Source organism: Musa acuminata, chromosome BXJ2-2, assembly GCF_036884655.1.
Source record: "Musa acuminata AAA Group cultivar baxijiao chromosome BXJ2-2, Cavendish_Baxijiao_AAA, whole genome shotgun sequence".
NCBI lineage: Eukaryota > Viridiplantae > Streptophyta > Magnoliopsida > Zingiberales > Musaceae > Musa > Musa acuminata.
This window is the reverse complement of record NC_088339.1, coordinates 13114714-13137989: the sequence shown is the minus strand read 5'-3', so window position 1 is coordinate 13137989 and position 23276 is coordinate 13114714. Positions and strand designations below refer to the sequence as shown.

Here is a 23276-nt window from a genome sequence, read left to right as displayed (position 1 = left end):
TTTCCGTTGTGCAAAAATCTCAAACATGCATAAAAGAACTCAAGCTCAAAATTTCATAACCAAATTAACTAGTGAAATATGATGTTCATCAGTTCACAGTTAAAGCAATAGAAAATCTCAAACTAAAATATAGCAGTAAACTGGAATATAAGTTACTGATTGTAGTAGAAAAAGGATGATAAGAATATATATACATGTTGCTTTGATTCCAATAAGTGACGAAGATTCTTATTATCTTCTATCAATTTGGCCATGTCCTTCTCTTTCTCTTCAATTGTTCTATCAGCAATATCACGAAAGATATCATGCTCTTCCTACAAATAAAAGAACCTTAGTTTGTAACAAGCTGGATTGAAACAAATTGCCAACATGAGTGCAAGATACCTTCAGTTTCTCATATCGTTGCTTAAGATCATCTAGCTCCTTTTGCATTTGATCTCCAGAATGTTCAACTTTTTGAGCCTCCAAGGTGCCATATTTTACTAAAATATCCAAGTCACCATAAATACATATGCACAAAAAAAATATACAGGAAAAGCTATAGATCTGAGATGGTTTACAACTTTACATGTCCAACTTTCTTCGATACTCTCCAAATTTTTCTGCCACATATCTTTTTCTGACATGTAGCGAGCAGTGGTAGACTCAAGTTTCATGGTTATACTTCTTATTTGACCCTCTGCATCACTAAGAGCAGTATCCCTGATAAAAAAATCAGGTTAAAATTATAAAACTCATGTATAGAAGTTACAAAATCATTTGTAGCTATCAAGTATATACTAGGGAAAACTACGTCCAAGCTGTTTAAGTTGAATGTTCATGAATTCACACGCACCAGTGACAATAAATTCAAGGCTACATAATTAGTGGGAAGTTATATATTGTTGTTTCCTGACTATCCTACATTCTCATATCGTATGCAATAAAAAATCTTTTCTAGAACTTCATACAATTTAATTAACAAATTCCACTCAATAAACATAGTTACATTAGACAACACAGAAAAACATGATAACCGGCCAAGGGAAAGCAACTAAAAAACTTAGAACCTCACACTTATGAACATGGAAATATAGCCTTTCAGATAACAATATTTAGGATATCTAAAAAAATTTTTTGGAGGATCTACAAAAAAAAGATTCGACTTCTGACTTTCTGGAGAAGAAAATGCCCAAGGATTTGCCAAAGAAACATTTGGAATTACATGTAATACCCTAAGTTTTAGACTGTTCAGTTAACAGTAGCGAGCAAGGTTAATTTTGACAACGAACTAAATTTAAATAATAAAAGAATACCAAATTCAGTGGCTTCCATGAAAATGGAGATGGTTGCCATCTCCTCTGACAGGCACAGGACAGCTTCAGGCTTACCTGTAAATGCCCATGGTTAAGGCACCTGGTTTTATGGATCTTACCTAAAATTTCTCTCTAAAAAACACATTATCAGAGAATCTAACTCCTTTTCCAGCAAATAAGATGCTTATAAGTAATTTTCAAACAAATAACTAAAAGATGACCTTACAACAGTCACAAAGGTGGACCTGAATGCTGACTTCAGATTATAATTCGTATTATGGTGCAGCACTAAATTATTCATGAAACTGAAAATGCCTTGGCGAATGCAATGATCAGTTAAAATCAGATGCAATTCAACAATCTTTAACCTCTACTTATATTTCCATCAGTAACTTTACCTTGATTCAATCTCTTTATCATGTTCCTTCAAAGCAACTTCAAGAGCTTTAACAGCTTTCTCTCTTTCTGCTAAGGTTATTGCTACTTCTGCTTCAGCTTCCTAAATAATGAGCAGCTAGTAACTTAGAGAACAGTTTCAATGATGTCAGTGGACTGTTAAAATAGAAGATAAAAAAATTAAATACTTTCACAGCTTGTTCAAGAGATTTCAGCAATTCTGAGTTCTTAGCTTCAGCTAGCTCAGCATCCTTCTTCTGCAAAAGTGCATGTGCACGAACCTTATATGCGGAAAATTCATTTTCCAGTCGCATGATCTGCAAAAATGCAAATTGTGAAGCAGATAAATTTTCAATAAAATCAAAAGTAACTATTGGAAAAGGCATTTACATTTGAGCATAAATTTTGTAAACTACAGTTGTGCAAGGACTGGAATCGGGATGGATAACCAGGGAGATTTGTCCTAAAGATCCACTGCTTGTGAACTACTAGGCATTTTTAAAGCTATGATTTGTCTAATGTTAATTGTTCAAGGTGAATACAAGTAGATTTCCACAAATTTCCATAAGTTACAGCCAACTAAAATAAATCTAAAGGATAGAAATTTCACCTAATTGGATGCACCTGAATCTTTAAAATCAAATTTCTGTGAACATGCAAAGCATAATTGAAGGAAAACTAGCAACACTAGTGGCTTATTTTTTAGAAATTAAATATTGATGTAGAGCTAGCATCTTTTTCCTAGGCAAGATGTAGTTCAAGAGTGATGATCAAAAGAATTTAGTCATGTATCTCTACTACATATAATCTCAGGGTCTTTTTTTAATGACACTATTGACTTTCATTCAAAAATATATATATAGAAATATACTGCACATACTATATTTGCATGGTCAACGGCATGCAAATGAACCACACACCAAAATCCAAAATAACTAAATGATTCAATTAGGTTTGAAAAATTCAAACTCAGTGACTTATGGTCTAGCATAGTTCGTGATTCGAAAAAATGCCCAGAACATACTGAACTTGATATCATAAATTCATATTTACATAAAAAATATAGTGGTAGTATAATTTACTCTCATAAATGCAGTGGATGATATTTTTCAACCATAATAAAATAGTTAAAATATAAAAAAAAAATAAACATATTATTGATCATGAATATATTTTGTATATTTTAATCAATATATGTAGCATTTAGTTACAGTTTAGAAACCAAACACAAGACTGGACCAAACCATACAACTTATGTTTTTTTCTTTATCTGGTTTCGAGTCTTGAGAAATGAACAATTCAGTAGGCTAGGAAATATTTTAAAGAACCAAACAAATTTGGAACTTGTGCACCCCTCTGTGTGAGATGTCTCTTGAAATCTACATCTGCGAAACAATTGGTCTATCTGTCTTACACATACTGGATGGTGCCAGTGTGAAACTGGAAAATTAGAATGCTAATTGTAGATGCTTCAGAAATATCATATGAACGAGACATGTCCCCTCATTCAAGAATCTTTATGGATGGTTGCATAGCAGCAAGATCTAAAGAAAAATTAAAGACAATTTCAACTACCAATTGAAGCTAATAATGAAACAAAAGCATATAAGCCCATCATCTTATAAATTTCAGCAAAGTCATATTGATAATCATATAGGATGAAAATAAGTTACACCTACATATGAGTACAACCTATTCTTATGATTATAAGATTGCTCAAATTTAAAATCTCTTAAGTGATGCTTAACATGTTTTTGCTTTCTCCTTTTGTAACTTTATCTGTTTCTTTTATGGGAAAAAAAACCCAAAATTCAAGACATAATCACCAGAACTCACCTTTCCAACCAAACCTCAAGCAAATTTATAGAATCTTCTTACTAAAACCTACCATGTTTACATAAGACTAAATATTGTAAAGCCCAATTGGCTAATAAAATTAATTGTACCTCATCTTTTGCAACTATAAGTTCAGCATCTTTTGCACTCAACATTTGGTATTTTGTTGATGATTCTAGTTCCAACTGACCTACAAAAAACAAACAAGAAATAACATCTACTTATCCTCATAAATTAAAATTTCTTAAACAAAGTTAAATGAAACATACTTCTCATTTTAGCTAATTCAATCTCAGATCGCAAACATGTGTTCTCAGATGCCTCCAACTTAGTTCGGAGAGACTGACAAGCTGCTTCCCAGTTTTGTTTTTCTCTATCCTGAAAGAAGATAAGCAAAGAAGGCATAGATGTAAAATACACTACAAGATGTTCAATTATTGCCAATTTGGAGGAACAGTAGCCTTTTTGTTTCTGCAGATCTATGACCATAAAACACAAAGGTGAACATAAACGGAACAATAACACAAAGGTGAATAAAAAGATTCTTCTATGCTTTTATAGATCAATTAATATTTATGCATTCAGGAATTCCACAACCTGAAAATTTTGCATCAAGAAATTTATGTTCACCCATACCAATCAACATGGGCCAGTATTTACAGGTCTAATTCTGAATGCTCAGTATTATTTCATATTGAGTTTAACAGCCAATATGGTTATTGGACCAGACTTAACACCTGGTTTTGATAAATGTACTAAATGGTATGTATACTGCCAGGTATCTGGATTCAACAGCTCTCACACGAAATTAAAGCCCTCATATTTTCACCAAGCACTCTCAATCTCACTCTACAAACTTGATCTTTCTTAAATCTGAGGTTGATCTCAAGTACATCAAGTCTCGTCATCAACAAATCATTCGAAATTAAAATCCTTGCCTCAAACACAAATTGGTGACTTGATGTCAATTGTAGTTGTATTCTTGTGATTTCTTTACCTTAAGGTCATGGTTTCATAGCTTTTAACTTAGATTTTAGCTTTCCCTCCCAAATCTGTGGATAAATGCCAGGTGATTTCTTGTCTAAGTGAGGCTGGACATGCACAGATCTAGCATATAGATCAACTTGATTCTATGTTCGATCACTCAGATCCAGTTACAATTTATCCAAATCCATTGAAATTTCATTCAGACCCAGCCAGAACCCATTCAAATCTGGCCTAGATGCACATAGATTTGGACTAGATTCACATAGACCTAGGCTAAATATGTACTTATACGACCTAAATTGTCATTGATCTAGGCTAGAATCATACCAATATGGCCTAAATTTTCTTAGATCTATGCTAGATATGTTCATATCCATGCAAATGTAGGCTAGATTTGTACAGATCCAGGTCAAATCTGTGTATTACATAGAGCACATTTAGGCTAGATCCACAGGAATCTGACCTAGATCCATGATGATTGAGCTTATACCTACGAAGATCTTATCTAGATGTAGGCAGTACTTGCATATTCCAACATCTGAGTCTAACTTCCATAATTGCTGCCTAAATCAGTTTGTTATTGTTTGTATAAAAGCGACAAAGTACCAATCCCATGTGATAGCGTATTCATTGCTTGGATGATTGGATCATCGCTAATCACTTGACAATGCATCCACCTGTGACTACATTGGTCGAGGCTTAGGAATATCCCAACTGAAGCAATATTTGGCTAGAGGATTCCCCAACATAACTAAATGTATGAAGCCTCTCCAAGAAATCAAATGAGATTTTCGGGCAGTATTGAATGTTTTAAAGATGCAGGAATAACCCAGAGGGAGGACCCGGACAAGTGGCATCTGAGCTGCCTGTTTGTGATGAATATGAGGATCAGATGGGCAATGTTAACGAGAATCCTGAGCTTGTAGCACTCATACATCATTGAAGCAACAGTACATGCAAGAGGCCATAAAACACCATGGGTTTGGTGATTCATCCTGATACAAATATGGCAGTGGCAATGATGTTTGACCATCTCAGTTCAATTAGTTCTCCATAGTCAAAAGTGTCAACATGTGGTAGCAATAAGGTATGCAATACTGTACCGCACTGGTATTTCGAGGTTAGCTCGATACGGTACGATACCATGAACCGAGCGGTACGCCAGGGCGTACCAAACGGTACACCTAATTTAGGTGAAAAACCCTTCAAAAATACCTGAAAATAAAAAAAAAAAGTTAGGATAAGGTTTTTAAGTTAGAAATAAATATAGTAATAACATAAGTTTAGCAAAATCAATATAAATTAGGTAAGAATAGTATCACATATCTTTTTCGAGCTTTAAAGAATATCTTATGCAAGGTTCGTATTTCAGTCCATTATGGATTGTCCTTATGTAAACATACCTCTTGATTAGAAAGCTCTTCCTCTTAATCTTCCTAAATTAACCTCGATTCAATTCACAAATCGTTGTTTTGTAGAGTTTAGGAGAGCACAAATGTGAGAAAAAAAGAGTTTGAGATAGTTTAAGAGTATGAGAATATAAAAGAGTGAAATAGGGAAGAAGGATTTAAATACTATGAGAAGGATTTAAATACTAGAAGAAGGATTTGATCGTTGGAGCACTGTATCACTGTTACCAAGCGGTTTTAAATATTTCTTCCTCTTACTGTAGCACTGTAGCACGTTCCGTCCGATAGCGAGCGGTCCACATACCGGTATGTCGTCGGACTGATACGTACCACCGGGTACGAGTCGTATCATTCGAAATTACATACCTTGGGTAGCATAATAATACTTATGAGCTATGCAAAAGTGGCAATACACAATGCTGTCGAGTTGGGGGCACAGATTACTACAGTATGTATCATGTGTCAGTATACCAACATAGACCAGACCTGTATTAGTCCAACCATGGACCAACATGGGTCTGGTACCAGAAATGACAAACTTTGGTGTAAATGTCTTCAGTGCCATTAGTAATAACACCATATTGCTCTTGTACAGTTTAGCACATCAAGTCACGAAAAATTACTTAATGACCTTGCTCTAAGGCATCTATTTCAAGAAGTCTATGGCATATTAAGCAAGAACACTATCATTTCATGCCAATATATGGATCCTGGCATCAAAATTGCAGTCTATAATTTGTTCGACTCAATCACATTTATGATCTTAACTCAATTGTCATTTTGTGATTTACCGGTGGGTACAATATGAAGGATCCACATCTCTCACTTGAGAACAATTACAATATGGTTCCTATCATACAACACATCATCCAGTGGCTGTTAGTGTAATTAACCCATAATCTCATTAATACGCACCAAAGTTTACAACTAGCTATTATACAAACACTTGGAGAAATTGAAATGAGTCTACTATGACGTATCTTTGCACTGCGCAGCCATGAGTTGGAATAAATGAAGCCTGAGTTAAATCCATCTACTCCACAGTCTTATCAAGATGATTGAGATCTGATGATAGACTTGTTGCATATAGAAGAGAACCTGGATGACACAATTATGGACATGGCGATCCACCACTACCATCTTGATTTATTTCTAAACAGATCAAGGAATACTGAGAAGACGCAGGTACTCGGTTCGAGTATGGTCGGATGTTAGGAAGTGATGCGGACCGAATTTCAAAGCGACGTGACGCGTTAAGTGAGGAACAATATTTTGCTCATGCCACCCAAGATGACAACTACAACATATAGATCCAACCAATTGGTTTACGACCAGTGATTTAAAAAGCATTAGGCGCCAAAAGGTGCCAAGGTCCAAAAACGCCCGAGGCGCTAGGCGCTCGCCCGAGCGAAGCGAAGCGCTAAAATATTAAAATATATAATATAATTAATAAATATAATTATTTAACAGTATTAAAATCAAAATAATATATCATTAATCTAATAAATACAAATACATTACTGTTACTAGTATACTGTATAATGTTAACAGTATTCAGTATACTATTAACAGTAGTATACTGTTAACAGTATACTTTCAAAAGAGGAGAAGGAAGAGGAGTGTAAGGGAAGACCGAGGGTGCAGCGACAACGGTAAAAGTGAGCAGCGGCAGTGAGAGCAATGAGCGACGACAGTGGCAACGGCAACAGGAGCGGGAGCGGCAACGAATAGCGGTGAGCAGCGGCAGCGAGAGCGACGAGCGACGACAGCAACAGCGGCGAGCAGCGGCAGCGGGAACGAGACCAACGAGCGGTGACAGTAGTAGCGGCGAGCGGCGACAGAGAGCAGCAGCAGCAGGAGCGGGAGCGGCGACAGCGGCGAGCGGCGACAGCGGGAGCGGGAGCGGGAGCGAGCAGCGACAGCGGGAGCGGGAGCGAGCAGCGACAGCGGGAGCGGGAGCGACGAGCGACGACAGCGACAGCGAGCAGCAGCAGCAGCAGCAGCAGCGGGAGCGGGAACGGGAACGCGAGCAAGGTTAGGGTTGGGCAGCGACAGTTAATATCGGTGTTTTAGTTGGTTTGATTGAACCAACTAAAGCACCGGAGACCGAACCAGACCTAAAACGTTAGTTCAGTCACCTGGTTTAACCCAGGCGCTCGCCCGAAGCGCTCGGCGCCTGGGCTCGGGCGAGCGCCCAGGCGGCGCCTCTTTGAAGCGCACCACCTGGAAGTGAAGCGAGGCGCTCGGGCCTCACCTCGCCTTGCCCGAACGCCTAGGCGAGCGCCCGAGCGCCTATTGAAATCATTGTTTACGACTGAAAAGACAAGGGCAAAGGGAAGAAAGTTCTTAGACGATATTGAGCTAGACAGCAAATCCTCATGCTTATAACTGCCTATCAGAATAAATCCCATGGCCAATAATATCAAAGAGATGATTGATCCTTTTTCTTATAATCTAATACTTCCACAAGAAGGTTTGAAAAATACTGGCAAATAGGATATTTTAAATATGCAGACAAAGATGTGTGGCACATGAAGGATTTGCCCTTTCCTTCTAGATAAATGGTAAAAGAAGTAGCACTATATAAGTGATCTCTCGCATCATTAAAATCCAACAATTAACAAAATGTCTCTTAAAATACAACCAAATCCAAGAACATCCAACTTGGTCATTCCTTGTCTAGCACTGGTATGATGTAAGCAAACCACCCTTCAACAGAGAAGATCAATTAATATCATATAAGTGTCAGCTTTGCTTGCTTAACACAACAATTTCAACATGAACCAACTTACTTCAGTATATTGTTATGTAAGAATCAAGTATGAGCTCCAAGATCTAGAAAATGTATAAAAAGGTAAAGAACTTTAACGTCCTCAATCCTAAGATGGTAATACATGATTGCCATCAGAAAACATAAGTTTTATGTCCTTGGTTTCATTCCAAGAATCCAGTTAAACAGTTCAGTCACATTCAAACCAACTCACTCCACTACAAGAACATTAATTTACTACTACAACAATTGCAAGAGCATATAACATTGCATTCATATGGAAAATGTGGTCAAGCAACACAGAATTTTATCAATCAGTTCCAAACCTATGTCCAATTCATATATCAACTAAAAGATCTGAAGGTTAAATTTCTTACTTGCTGGTCTCTAAGATGATTAAGCTCTCCTCTCATTTCCTCTAGTGCAGCTCCAAGTCTTACAGCTTCACCTGTTGAAGCTGCATCCAACTCTGCTATCTTTGAGTCTTTCTCAGCAAGTAAGACCTGGAAAAGTCAAGATTGAGCACATTTGTTATCATCTTATCCATCCCAGTTTAATTGTAGTTCTAAGGACATTGCAGATTACTCATGTGAGTAAAAATTCAAGAAATGCATTTATAGAAAGCATCCAAAATAACTATAAAAACAGAAGGAAATGTGTCACCAAAAGTAGGAAAATGAGTAAAATTTATTTAAATTAGAATGCATAAATTACCAACTACATGGTTTAATAAAATGTTTTAACTTCCTAGTGATTTGCACAAACATCTCAAATCTTTTGTATGATAAATATACAGTGTAAGCCTAGACCTTAATCTTACACAAAGAAGAAAAAGTTAGAAAGGCGAAAACACAAGTAATATGCCACCTTACACACAAAATGAGCAAGATAATCAGGATTGCAAGCAATACAAAACAATTAGCTTTTGTTGACATAAAAGGTTATATCGCAAATGGACTCAATGGTCACACACAAAGGGGTCTGAAGGCAGGTGCAAGCCCAATATTCACCTAGCACTTTCGTCGAAAAGAAAAGAGCACACTAAATATGTTGCACCATCCCTAAGTCATATAACCAAGGCCTCAAATATCTCAATGCCACCTAGGGTTCCAAGGGATTGAGACCAAGGTATGCAATTTCGAATAATACCGCCCTATACGGGCAGTACATCAGCTTACCGGTACACGGACCGCCCATTACCGTATATATATATATATATATATATATATATATATATATTAAAAGACGACGTCACGTCACCTTTTTCAACGACGTCACCTTATATATAAGAATATTTATATATAAATATTTATATATAAATACATATAATCTTATATATATGAGGCGACGTCGCCTCGCTTGGGATAAGGAAAAGGCAACGTCGTCGAGGCGATGCAACATCGCCTTTTATAAAAATATTTTATATATAAATATTTTATATATATATATATAAACGAGGCGAAGTTGCGTCGCCTCGATGACATCGCCCCGCATGGGAGAAGGAAAAGGCGACACGACGTCATCTTTTATAAAAATATTTTATATATATAATATATATATATATATATAGATATATAATATATATATATATATATATATATACTCGACAACGTCGCCCCACGTGGGAGAAGGAAAAGGCGACGTCGTCGAGGCGATGCGACGTCGCCTTATATATATATATATATATATATATATATATATACCGAACGGTATACCGCTCGATATACAATTTCGTACCGTACCGAGCAAACGTCGAAACTCCGGTACAATACGAAATTGCATACCTTGGTTGAGATAGCTTATGTTTTGTGCCTCAAGACCGTCAACCAGAAATCAGCATATGACCAGGGTATACAATTTCGTACCGTACTAGAGTTTCAATGTTCGCTCGGTACAGTATGAAACTGTATACCGAGCGATATACTATTCGGTATACCACTCGGTATATATATACATATATATACATATATATACATATATACTCTCTCTTCTCCCAAGCAGGGTGACATCGCCTCGTGTATATATATATATATATATATATATATATATATATATATATAGTGGTTTAATCGTCGTGACCTACATCCACTCCACTGATTCCTCTTCTGTCGAGGCCACCGACATCCACTAACGATCTTCCTTCAATGGGTGAAGATCAACTACCCTTACAACTCGATTCTCCTTTCGACGGGTTCAAGAGAGACCATTTACAACCCCTTTTTACAAAGCTTCCCTCACACTCTCCCTTAGAATGGTCTCTAAACTTTAGGATGAGGGACTCTACACTTTACAAGGGTTTTCAACTTTAAAAACACAGAGTTTTTTATCACCTTTCTTACTACTCCATGCAGGAATAGCTGGGGTATTTATAGACTCTAAATGGCTTCAAAACTTAGAGCCAAAATTCAAATCCTCGAGATTTCAGGGTACGAGCAGTACCACCGCCTGCAGCCTGACACTGGGCGGTACCACCGCCCAGTCTGGCGGTACTACCGCTTGGGAGACTATGTTTGGGCGGTGGTCTGGCAGTATCACTGCCTGACAGTCTCGGAGACTGAGTCTAGGCGATACCACCGCCCAGACCAGTAGTACCACCGCCTGACAGTCTCGCAGACTATGCCACGACGATTCCATATGTTGGGTCACTGTTTGGGCCTTTCACTTGGCCCAACACAGCCCAAACTAAACTGACTCCATTAGACTCTAAACTAACTCGATCTAGACATAATCAATTACAAGCGAATCCTTTGTTGTCCGGCATGTCATTGGTTCTTCCAACGCTTCGTCCGATCCTTCAATGCATATCCTCTCTTTCGGCATATTGCCCAATCAGTATATTGTCTTCTCGCAACATCTGATCTCCTTGGCGCAATGTCCGATCTTCTTGGCCCGATGCCCGAATTTACGGACCGAAGCCTACTGCCGACACGTCGACCGATCTTCCGACTCAACGTCCAATCTTCTGACATGTTTGCTTTAGCCCAACGTCTGATTCCTCCTGCTTTAATCAATTTGCCTCTTATGATCGAAGCTAGTCCTGCGTCACTCAAACGCACATTAGATAAACATTATCAATTGGTTTCATCATCAAAATTCGAGATTCAACAGCCATAAAGGAAGTGGTTGACAATGGAGATTGTGTTGATGGGGGGGGGGGGGGCAGAGGCTCAAGATCCAAACAATGGTGTACCAATTTCAGCGAAGTCAATGGACTTCGAGAGCTGCTAAGCGATGGACTATCCTAGAGCTATGCTTCGTCTGGGTATGACCCGAGAGTGGGTGGACGAAGGTCGATTGCCAATGGAGCAAACACAATCAAAAGTGGAAGAGGCCCTACGATATGCTAGCAAAGGCCACACATGGACGAATCGCAATCCAAGTTCATCCCACAATGATCAGAATGCAATAGAGATGTCACCAGGAGGCGACATGGTGCAACGGATCGTGGTGGAATAGTTCATGGCAATGCGATACACATGTGGGAGTCCCGCGAGGGACTAGATCATACGGAGGTATAATCGAGACCTTCTGGGAGCACCACTTTGGTGAACAATATGACGGCAAGAAAGGCTATGGATTCAAGGAGTGAATGTCATGGTATCACAGAGGTGAGTCTTCAACATCGAATTTTGCATCGGATAAAAGCCTTAGTCATCAGCATATGGGAGCTGTGTCGTGTACCATCGAGAGAGAATTTCGAATGCAAGTACCAATGAGTCCCATGGGGAAGGAGAGGGGGGGGGGGACTTGATCATGCAGAGATATGATCGAAGCGGTTGAAGAGTTGAACTGCTCTACAGCTCATATTCGCTTAATGGAGCCCGACAAGTTAGAGGAAAAGGTCAAGTAAGCGAATGTTGCTACCAAGAAAGCTAAGAAGAACAAAATCGACGCGAACCCTGCAATATGATGGCGGTGGCCATGTATGGGAGTTACAGTCCGTCTTTCCATCGACCAAGGGAAACTACTCAGAGAACACAAAGGTGTTGAAGCAAGTGGTCGAAAGGAGCGAGGAAGCGACGACGAGTCTAGAGGGACTTAACTACCCAAAACCAAGCATCGGTTAGAATGGAGGTGGACTCGGAGGAGTGCCATAGTGCCACAGAGGTAGATCTACCGATCGTAAAGAAAGGGACGCAGATGCGAGGCGACGGATAGTAAGACTATGGGCATGACAGCACCATGGTACCGTAGAGGTGAGACTTCCATGAAATCATCAATCTCTTATTCTCATAGAGGGAGAGCGCTTGGTCATGAAAGGGGCTGAGGAGGTGAAGAATGCAGAGGCAAACTCCAATTACCGAGACAAGGCTGAAGGGCAGAAGCTAGGGAACTTCGTAAGACCGGTGTCAACGAGCTTCTCATCAAGATAGCTGAAAGTGGAGGACTTCGGGTCAATGCAAGAGTGCTCGACCAAGGAACGAAGTAGGCAGTACGTGGTGTTGTACCTTTGCTACTTAGAGGAATAGACAGTAGAATAATGGAGAAGACAGTACAATCACAGAGGTGACCAAAACTATTAGAGACCTACTCCAAGTTAGGGCGAAAACTTTTTGCATTTCAGAAGTTCGATGGTATTGAGAAGGTGAATCACAGTAGCTAACTCAACGCAAAGAGTACAAATAATTCGAGTGCTTTGGAAGTGTGAGCAAAGAGTGGGCAAAGGCTAGTAACTAGCTCAATGCATGGAGTACAACCCTCGAGGAGGCAGGCAAAGTCAAGTAGCCTTTGCCTTCTCAACTCTTAAGAGAATGGGTCAAATCGAGTACCCCAATTCTCTTATCTATCTAGCAGAAGAGCTATGCACAGGTTCAAAGACCCTTTGAAGAAACCTAAGGGAAGACAATAGTTATTAACTCCTCACCAATGGTGATCAGTGCTACTGAAAGTAGATTGTCCACTTCATTTCCCAACAGAATGTCAATCGAAAACGAAAGTAATACGAACCTACTTGGAAGTGACAACTAAGTGAAAGAAGAATCAATAGGCAAATTTTGCGGAGGAGAGACCTAAAAACTTTAAAATCTGTGAGGTGATGCTCGTTAAAGCTCCAACAAGCATCTACCCAGTTCTAAGTGGCATGAAGCATTTGAGATACTAACGCATACAAAGGTGGTATTTTTCTTCATCTGAGAGATTTGCAGGAACCAACAAAGATTAACATAACTCAGCCGACCCCACACCAGAGTCAAAAGTCATTGACAAGTTAAAGCAGCATGACAGATCAAAGTTCGACTACTCAACAATAGCGTCGGAGTGCAGTTGAGAACCACAAGGCGCATTGTAACTGGAGCAGAAGATTGAAGACTCAACAAAAGCGAGGCGATACAACGTCTGCAAAGGCTTCGACTAGGACGTCGAAGGAAAATGTGAGGAAGAATGTCACAGACAAAATTGTAAATGTAAGTGTTTGATGTAATGCTCATATATGTCTGTGTCTTTCGGTTTTGTTCATGCTTTGCACAATATGTAAAGGGCTGACAATAGGCTTAGCAGCCTCATTTTGGCTGATCCTAAGTCGCATATAAATTACAAAAGCAATAGATTCTAAGTTTATATTTCACTACAGAGAGAAACTCCTCAAAAACTAGCCTCTTGAAACAAAATCCATGGAGTTTCCAACTAGAGTCATGACAAATTCATATTGTAATAGGTTATTAGGTTGCCCTTGTAATCAAGTATTAAAAATATTATTCTTCAAATCATTTGTTCGGTTATTCTGTTAAAGACAATTGTACTTATCAATTCTAACAAAAGCTTGCATTAAAAATTCTCCACTTCATTATTTAAATTTTAGTTGAGCATTATAATTAATTCAAAAATCGATTCCACTGGGCCAAGCCCACACCTAGATAGCACAAGCTGAACATTGATGGTTCTTATTTGAAGATATCCTAAATTAGGGGTTTGGGATTTGTTTTTAAAACTCACACAGGGCAGTGTATTTGTGCAGGTGGCAAGTATATATTTGGAAGGGGAGCTTGTAAAACAAGTTGACAGTGGTGCATGAGGGACTACAGCTAGCTAAGCAGGAGGGAGTGGAAAGGATAATGGTTGAAGTTGATGCCCAACTTGCAATTAACATCCTGAAGGAGTTGGATCCTCCGTGGAACACAACAAACCTTGTCAAGGATATTTTTGGCTTCTTGAACTTGTTTAATGATTTCCATATCTCCTATGTGTTTAGGAAGGGCAACCAGTGTGCCAACTGGTTAGCTACCTCCATGAGGGCTATGGCCTCTAATTTTGTTTCGAGAGGGAATTGGCCTCAGGCCTTCCATTCTTTTTTGTTGGTGATCTCCATAGCATAAGGTGTATTCACTTTTTGACTCAATAGAATAACTTTTTCCTTTTGAAAAAAAAAAATCAATACTACTAGTCTTTAATCTAGAATTGGTTATTTGTTTGCCAAACTGTCACGGACAAACTTCTAAACAAGATGGTTGATGTAATGCTTATGTATGTCCGTGTTTTTTGGTATGTTCATGCCTTGTACAGCATGTAAAGGGGCGGCCGAAGGCTTAATAGTCCCATTTTAGTTGGGTTGGTGGCCTCTTTAGGCTTGTAAATAAAGGTTGTGTCATGTGGACACGTGCGAGAGATTTTCGATCTGTAATGGACCATTTTACCCTTTGTTGTGCAACTGTTCAGAGCTTGTAAAGTCTGTTTGTAATTTGCATTGTCTATGAAGTGTTTTTCGAAGATGTTTACTTGTGGATCCCGATTGAGGCGTTCTCTCTAACCCGTTCTCTCTTTTGTTGGTCCTAAGGGACAATTGGAGGCTTCGGGGAGGCTGACCTTTGCGGACGGACACGCAAGGGTGCCGCACGACTTAGGCAAAACCAGCTAAGTCCGTGACAGATGGTATCAGAGCGGAACAAGCACTCATAGAAACACTTAGCATGCAAACGTGGGGGACCTAGCGGGGCTGCGTTGAGGGCAGTCAGCACACGCGCGACCGTTTGGGGGAAAACGAGCATGGAGATGTAGGGAAAAGGAGTCGCTCGGAGGAGCGGGCATCTGAGATTGGCATTCAGAGGAATGGCCAACCCTTCGCGCAAGAGGCACCACGAGAACAGGCAAGCCTGGAAGAATGCGGAGCGCACAAAGGTTGGGATGGTTGAGTTTGAGCTATGGCTCAACGTTGACAACTATACTTGATGGTGCTCAAGACAAGCGAGGCGCTTTGTAAAGGATGAGACCATGCAAGGTGGAATGAGTTGCTCAACGACCAAAAGAGTTATGCAAAGCTCACAGAGGTGAGGGGAATTGCTAACTCGAAGAATTTGGTACTCATGCATGGGCTTGTATACGGACGATAGAATGTTCGTGGCCATCCTAAGGCGATCGAAACTCGGCGCCATAGAGCATTGAAACTTTCTCTTTGGCATGTGAAGGATACGTCCGTAGGAGGCTGAAGTGTGCAACGAGTTCAGCATGTTGCTAGGCCTTGAGTGGTGCAGCGGGGGCTGTATTGTCGTGGAGTCGCAATCTAGCAAGTGCGTTTGCAGGAGGCAGAACAATGCACAGTTTGTTCAGTAGATCGGAGTAGTCCAAGGGGATGGTGGTCTCCGAAACGAAGAGAGATGTTGCTCCAATGGGACAGTTATCCAGGAGGGATAAGTCCCGGCTCTCCAGAGGGAGAATCATGTGGGACGGACCTCACATGTTGAGGAGTACCTCAACAAACGACGATTCCACGAAGCTCAATGGACTGAGCAAGCGGCGAGGAGTCGTCGCATGATCTTGCTTGAGAGAATGCATTAGTGGATGCATTGCGAAATCAAGTGGGGGAGCGACCCAAAGCAACCCAAATGAAGGCACACTTGGAGTCGATGTGGAGATCGGACTCAAGGGAGAGCTGACCCGTGGAATGGTAGGCGTGAGGGCCACCATCGACTCAATGCAAAAACGAGGAGCGGAGTAACTTGGGTGTAACTTGGCGAAGTACCCAAGCCGCATGAAGGGAGCCAGCATAGAAGTTGGAACATGGAGCGGAGGCATAGTGCTTTCCTTAGACAGAGGTCAAGGACATGAACTCTTGCAGAGGCAAGAGTAGAATCATGTTGTTCCATGGGTCCTTCATTCTGACGGAGTGGACTCATCTTGCATAGTGCCAAAGACGAAAGGAGCTTCTGGGCACATACACCTTATCTCGGAGAAGCATTTGATGGAGGAACTAAGGCGACTCAATTTGCGGAGGCGAAATTGGGTTCAGAAGGCCTTATCACGGGGCAAGAGGACTCAGAGGTGGGTACTCTTGAAGAATATGCCACAGTGTTGCCATTCAAGTTGCCATGAAGGAAGCGGTGCGCAGCGGAGATTGTGTTGATAGGGGCAGAGGCCTAGGATCCAGACAATGGTGCACAAATTACAGTGAAGTCAGTGGACTTCGGGAGCTACTAGGCGACGGACTGTCCTAGAGCGGTGCTTCATCTAGGTGTGACCCAAGAGTGGGTGGATGAAGGTCGATTGCCAAAGGAGCGAACAAAATCGAAGGTGGAAGAGACCCTGCGATGTATTGACAGAGGCCACACATGGAGGGTTCACAATTCGAGTTTATTCCACAAGGATCATAATGCAATGGAGATGTCACCAGGAGGCGACATGGAACAGCGGATCGTGGTGGAACAGTTCGTGGCAATGCGATACACACGACATAGTCCCGTGAGGGACTAGATCATATGGAGGTATGATCGGGAGCTATTGGAAGCTCCACTTCGGTGAACAACACGACGGCAAGAAGGGCTATGGATTCAAGGAGTGAAGGCCATGGTACCGCAGAGGCGGGTCTTCCGTGCGTGCATCGAATTTTGCATCGGATGAAAACCTGGGTCATTAGCATATGGGGGCTGGGTTCCACCAAGGGAAAAGTTCGAATGCAAGTACTAGTGAGTTCCATGGGAGGGACTTGATCATGCAGAGGTATGATCGAAGCAGTTGAAGAGTTGGACTGCTCCAGAGCTCATATTCGCTTAAGGGAGCCCGACAAGTCAGAGGATAAGGTCGAATAAGCGAACGTTGCTACCAAGGAAGCTAAGGAAAACAGAATCGGTGCAAACCCTATAATACGATGGCAGAGGCCATGCATAGGAGTTGCAGTCTATCTTTCCATCGACCAAAGGAGAGCTACTTGGAGAACACAGAGGTGTTGAAGCAGGGGGTCGAAAGGGGCGAGGAAGCGACGACGAGTCCAGAGGGACTCAGCTACCCAAAAATCAAGCATCAGTTAGAATGTAGGTGAACTCAGAGGAGTGCCACGGAGACATATCTACTGATCGTGAAGAAAAGGGATGCAGATGCGAGGCGACGGATAGTAGAGCCATGGGCATGGCAGCGCCATAGTACCGCAGAGGCGGGACTTTCATGAAAGTCATTAATCCCTTGCTCTCATGGAGGGAGAGCGCTTGGTCGTGAAAGGGGCCGAGGAGGTGGAGCATGCAGAGGCAATCTCCAAGTACCGAGACAAGGCTGAAGGGCAGAGGCCGAGGAACTTCGTAAGACTGGTGTCAATGAGCTTCTCATAAAGATAACCGAAAGTGAAGGACTTCGGGTCATGCAAGAGTGCATAACCAAGGAACGAAGCAGGCAATACGCGGTGTTGTACCTTTGCTACTCAGTGGAGTAGGCGGCAGGGTTAATGAAGAAGACGGTACAATCCCAGAGGCGACCAAACCTATGAGAGAATGACTCCAAGTTGGGGTGAAAACTTCCTGCATTCCAGAAGTTCGATGGCATTGAGAAGGTGAATCATAGTAACTAACTCAAAGCAAGGAGTGCAAACACTTCAAGTGCTTCAAAAGTGTGAGCAAAGAGCAGGCGAAGGCTAGTAACCAGCTCGATGCATGGAGTACAACCTGGAGGAGGCGGACGAAGTCAAGTAACCTTTGCCTTCTCAACCCTTAAAAGAATTGGCAAAACCGAGTACCCCAATTCTCTTATCTATCCAGCAGTGGAACTCTGCACAAGTTCAAAGACCCTTCGAAGATAATGGAAGATAATAGTTGTCAAATCCTCATCAACGGTGATCAGTGCTACTGAGAGTAGATTGTCCGCTTCATTTCCCAACGAAATGCCAATCGAAAGCGGAAGTGATACGAACCTACTTGGATGTGACAACTAAGTGAAAGAAGAGTTAATTAGCAAATTTTGTGGAGGAAGGACCCAAAACTTCAGAAGTTTGCGAGACGATGCTCGTTAAAAGCTCCAACAAGCATCCACCCAGTTCAACAGCACGAGGCATTTGAGAGACTGGCGCAGTAAGGATGGTCTTTTCTTTCATCTGGCGGATCCGCAGGAATCAACAAGGATCAACACAACTCAGCCAACCCCACACCAGAGTCAAAGTCATTGGTGAATTGAAGCAGCATGGCGGATCAAAGGTTCGACTACTCAAAATCAGCAGCGGAGAGCAGCTGGGAGCCAAGAGACGCATTGCAGCTGGAGCAGAAGATTGAAGACTCAGCAAAGGCGAGGAGTTGCAGTGTCGACAAAGGCTTCGACGAGGACGTCGAAGGAATAAGTGGGGGAGAATGTCACGGACAAACTTCTAAACAAGATGGTTGATGTAATGCTTATGTATGTCCGTGTCTTTTGGCTTGTACAGCATGTAGAGGGGCGGCCGAATGCTTAATAGTCTCATTTTAGTTGGGTTGGTGGCCTCTTTAGGCTTGTAAATAAAGGTTGTGTCATGTGGACACGTGCGAGAGATTTTCGGTCTGTAATGGACCATTTTACCCTTTGTTGTGCAACTGTTCAGAGCTTGTAAAGTCTGTTTGTAATTTGTATTGTCTATGAAGTGTTTTTCGGAGATGTTTGCTTGTGGATCCCGATTGAGGCGTTCTTTCTAACCCGTTCTCTCTTTTGTTGGTCCTAAGGGACAATTGGAGGCTTCGGGGAGGCTGACCTTTACGGACGGACACGCAAGGGTGCCGCACGACTTAGGCAAAACCAGCTAAGTCCGTGACAAAACGTGTACTTACATAAATATAACATTTAAGCTACTAAAGGATGAAGCTTCAGTAATAACTTATTCAGCCTCTTCATGCTATCACTGAATTTAAAAAGAAAAGCATTCCCGTAAGCAGAAAATCTTTCTCATATATTTGCATTATTCTTTAAGGAATGAGAGAAAGAGAGGATGAAATGCAGTACCACACTTTTTACCTTTCAATACTTTAATTAGCAAGTCAATATAGTGACAGGCTCACAAACTTTGCATCTCAGCGATATGTATTGCACGATTTTACAAGGAGGGGGCATCATAGGTAAAACTAAGAAGCAATTAAAAATTAGGAACGTAGAAGTGCAACTATACCTGGAGAGAAGAGTTTGTTTCAGCTGCTTTACTACTTTGTGCTAGAGCATCAGTAAGCTGTGCTTCTAAACTTTCTACTTGCTGGAAAAAGAAAAAAAAAGAAAGAGAAACAAAAGGTTCAGAGTAAAGCACAAATATGTCAAATATTTAGTTCCAACAATAATTTGAATTGGCTACAAAGATATTGCATATTTATGCCACTTGAACAACAATTTATTTCTACCTTTTGGAGCTTAGTAGAAAGCTCTGCAATTGATGTTTGTCTTTTCTCTTCTGAGGCTTGTAGCAAACCCCGAACTTGTTCCAACATCTGTAGAAAATTCAACCAGGGGAAACTTTTAGGCCCTGTTTGGTACAGAGATTCCATCGGAATTATGTATAAAATCTCAAGTTATTACAAAATCACACTGAAGTATTTCCATCATCAAGATCCCATACACCATATATTGCATTAATCCCACCCAAAAAGGATCTCGCCTCTCATTCTAGTTACAAGACCCACTACAAGTCCAAATTTTGCAGGGATTTAAGCCAAGTACCCTCAAAATTCCACTTTCTAAATCCCACCATCCAAAGCCTACCATCCAAATCATAGTAATCAAGTTACTCAAGGTAATCATGGAATTTACAAATCGTAAAATTTACAAAATCCAATTCATTGCTCATATTCCATTCCTAATATCCTGAAATTCACAAATCAAAAATAAAATTGTTCATTAATTGATATTAAAGATATCCTGGCTTGGACTTTAGATCCCTCCAATTCCAAATCCCCATACAAAACAGAGCTTTAGTCACCAAGCAGTTTGTTCAAAAGTTATTATAAAAGAATATATGCATGGATTCAAGTAGAATCATACTCATAAAAGGTATACTTTTAAAGTTTTAATCCATGATTTAAATACTGGCTAATACATATTAACTGATAATTTACCGGTCTGACCAAGCCCAGTAATCATACGTATAGTTTCAAACTGCTATATACACATTTTTTGTTTTTTTCAGTGATACCTGGCAAGACAAGTCAATATACCACCATGTATACCAGTATCATAGTAATCCAACAGATTATCAAAACTCATCAAACTGGTATTTAAATCCATATCTTGATCATCTACAATTCTACAATAAAAATGAAAATAAAATGTTACATAGACCATTGAATTTTGTGCATAATAAGGGCTGAGCACTAGATGCAAACTCTTGTCGAACCTTATTTTCCCAAAGCATGATGGGTCCAGCCCATGACATTGATTTCATCAGTCCAATTGTATGGCTAAATATCAGCAATATGGGTTTATTTAAAGAAAAATTAGTAAGTTGATTTTCTTGTTTACACACAGCTTATGAGGTTCTTACAAATTTCTAAGTACAATCTGTGAAAATAGAATTATAATGTCCTAATTCAGGTCATCATTACTTTACTATAATTCCAAATGGCTGAAACAACACCTATACAGATGATTTTCTATATTTATGGAAATGTTATTCATAGGAAAATCAAACACTCCAGTGGAGTTGGTTAAGACACTGGAACTGTATGAGCCTTCTTCAGGAAATGTTGGGGGTGCAATACTTGTGCCAATTCACTTGGATTTCTTGACAGGTTTGCAGGCCACCTTGATAATGTGACAGGTATGGAGCACATGAAGCTGTTTGATTTTAGCACATGACCTCATACAGGGTTTTTGACTTGTCATAACAAATACTCAATGGAAAATCACATTGATCTCACAATATTTACCTAAAAAAGTTTTCAAATATTACCTCATGACAAGAGTATAAAAAGAAGGAAAACCTAAATCAAGACAAACATAACTGTAATAATCCAATCCGCAAATCAATGCACAGTGCGCACAACTCTGACAGGTTTCTGATGCTTCAATAAATTGCTGAGTGAGAGATAAACTTCCAGTAATGTGCCTCCTACAACCTCAATCAAGTGTGTGTGATGGTTTGGCATCCACCCTATTCTTTGTTTTCTCCACCCCATTCCAGTTGACGATTTTCTTGGCATATGGTTAACAATATATTTAGAAGAATTATTCATTATTTAGGCCTAAAAACTTAAAAGAAGGTTATTTATCGGGTCCAGAACTAGTATGGACCAATTGGTCCCATACCTTACTAGTCCGACCGATGGCCAGTATGGGGACCAGATTGAGATGTTAATTCTTGATTGTAACAACTTATGCAGAATCCACAATTAATACTAACCAAAGTTATATTAGAAGTCAAAAAATATTTGGAACAGTAGAAAGCAAAAAAATCTTGGAGCATGTAGAATAATGATGTCAAGGAGCTTAGCATAGCATTAGGAACACTTCTGTGCAATAGGACAAGAGTAGAACAGCACATCAGAAATATACTAGTAATGAATATTTATATCTCAAAGCTGAGAGACATTAACGTTAGAAAAGAGAAGTTTAGGGACAACACACTCATCTACATAATAATCAGATCATAAATACAATAAACAACTAGCATAAGACATATGTTAAAACCAGATCCCAGACCCAGAGTGGATGTAGAAAAATAGAAGAATACTAAAGCATATCAAACAAAACCAAATGTAAGCCTTCTTATCAGGCACAAAAAACAACATGAAGCATCTTCAAGAACAACATTGGATAAAAACATCATCAAGCAATAAAACTGAAAGGTGAAAAATAATAAGATCATCAGCAATGCAAAAGGAGAAGAAAAAGGTTACAGCTTGCAATTGTCTCATGTCTCAAATTATTTCCATTTACGAGGGTATTGAATTTCATCATTTTATGTAACCCTAAATGACGTAATTATGCAAGATACATATAATACCTATGCCATCCTTCCACAGCACAATCAAGACAACCAAACTTAAGCCACATTGATATGTTGTAACACAGCTATCAATCTCATGTGAGCAGACTAGGAGGTTTAAAATGCTTAAAATCTTTGGAATGAATGCTATAACAGCTTCAAGCAACTTGCAAACATTAAAAAAATAGCATGTAGTACCTGCTCTTTCTCAAAGATGGACTGGTGTAATGCCTCAAGTGCATTCTCTTTGCCTTCTAATGAGCGACGCATTTCGTCAAAATTATCACGAAGTCTGAACATTAATAATAAATCAAATTATATACACTAGGTTGAAACACTGAAACAAGCAGAAAAGACAAATATATGAACCATCACGTAGACAACATTTTTAGACAGTCAAAAGACTCAAAACTTCATGTCTCGGATTGACATGAGATGTATTTTGCAGGTAACAGCTTTATCAA

General features: G+C 40.0%; 1 protein-coding gene across 3 annotated transcripts in view; it reads right to left on the bottom strand.

Moving 5' to 3' along the window:
- LOC103972956 (protein GRIP) overlaps positions 1-23276 on the bottom strand; it is a 57961-nt gene that overhangs the window by 23308 nt on the left and 11377 nt on the right. For all 3 annotated transcript variants that reach the window (XM_009387376.3, XM_009387377.3, XM_065094890.1), the window contains exons 5-15: positions 23011-23104; positions 20234-20320; positions 20011-20091; positions 9071-9196; positions 3797-3905; positions 3638-3717; positions 1880-2008; positions 1694-1794; positions 569-702; positions 385-482; positions 195-314 (exon numbers count right to left, since the gene is read on the bottom strand). In XM_009387376.3, coding sequence (XP_009385651.2) covers positions 195-314; positions 385-482; positions 569-702; positions 1694-1794; positions 1880-2008; positions 3638-3717; positions 3797-3905; positions 9071-9196; positions 20011-20091; positions 20234-20320; positions 23011-23104 — 1159 coding nt within the window. The remainder of the gene's footprint in view (positions 1-194; positions 315-384; positions 483-568; positions 703-1693; positions 1795-1879; positions 2009-3637; positions 3718-3796; positions 3906-9070; positions 9197-20010; positions 20092-20233; positions 20321-23010; positions 23105-23276) is intronic.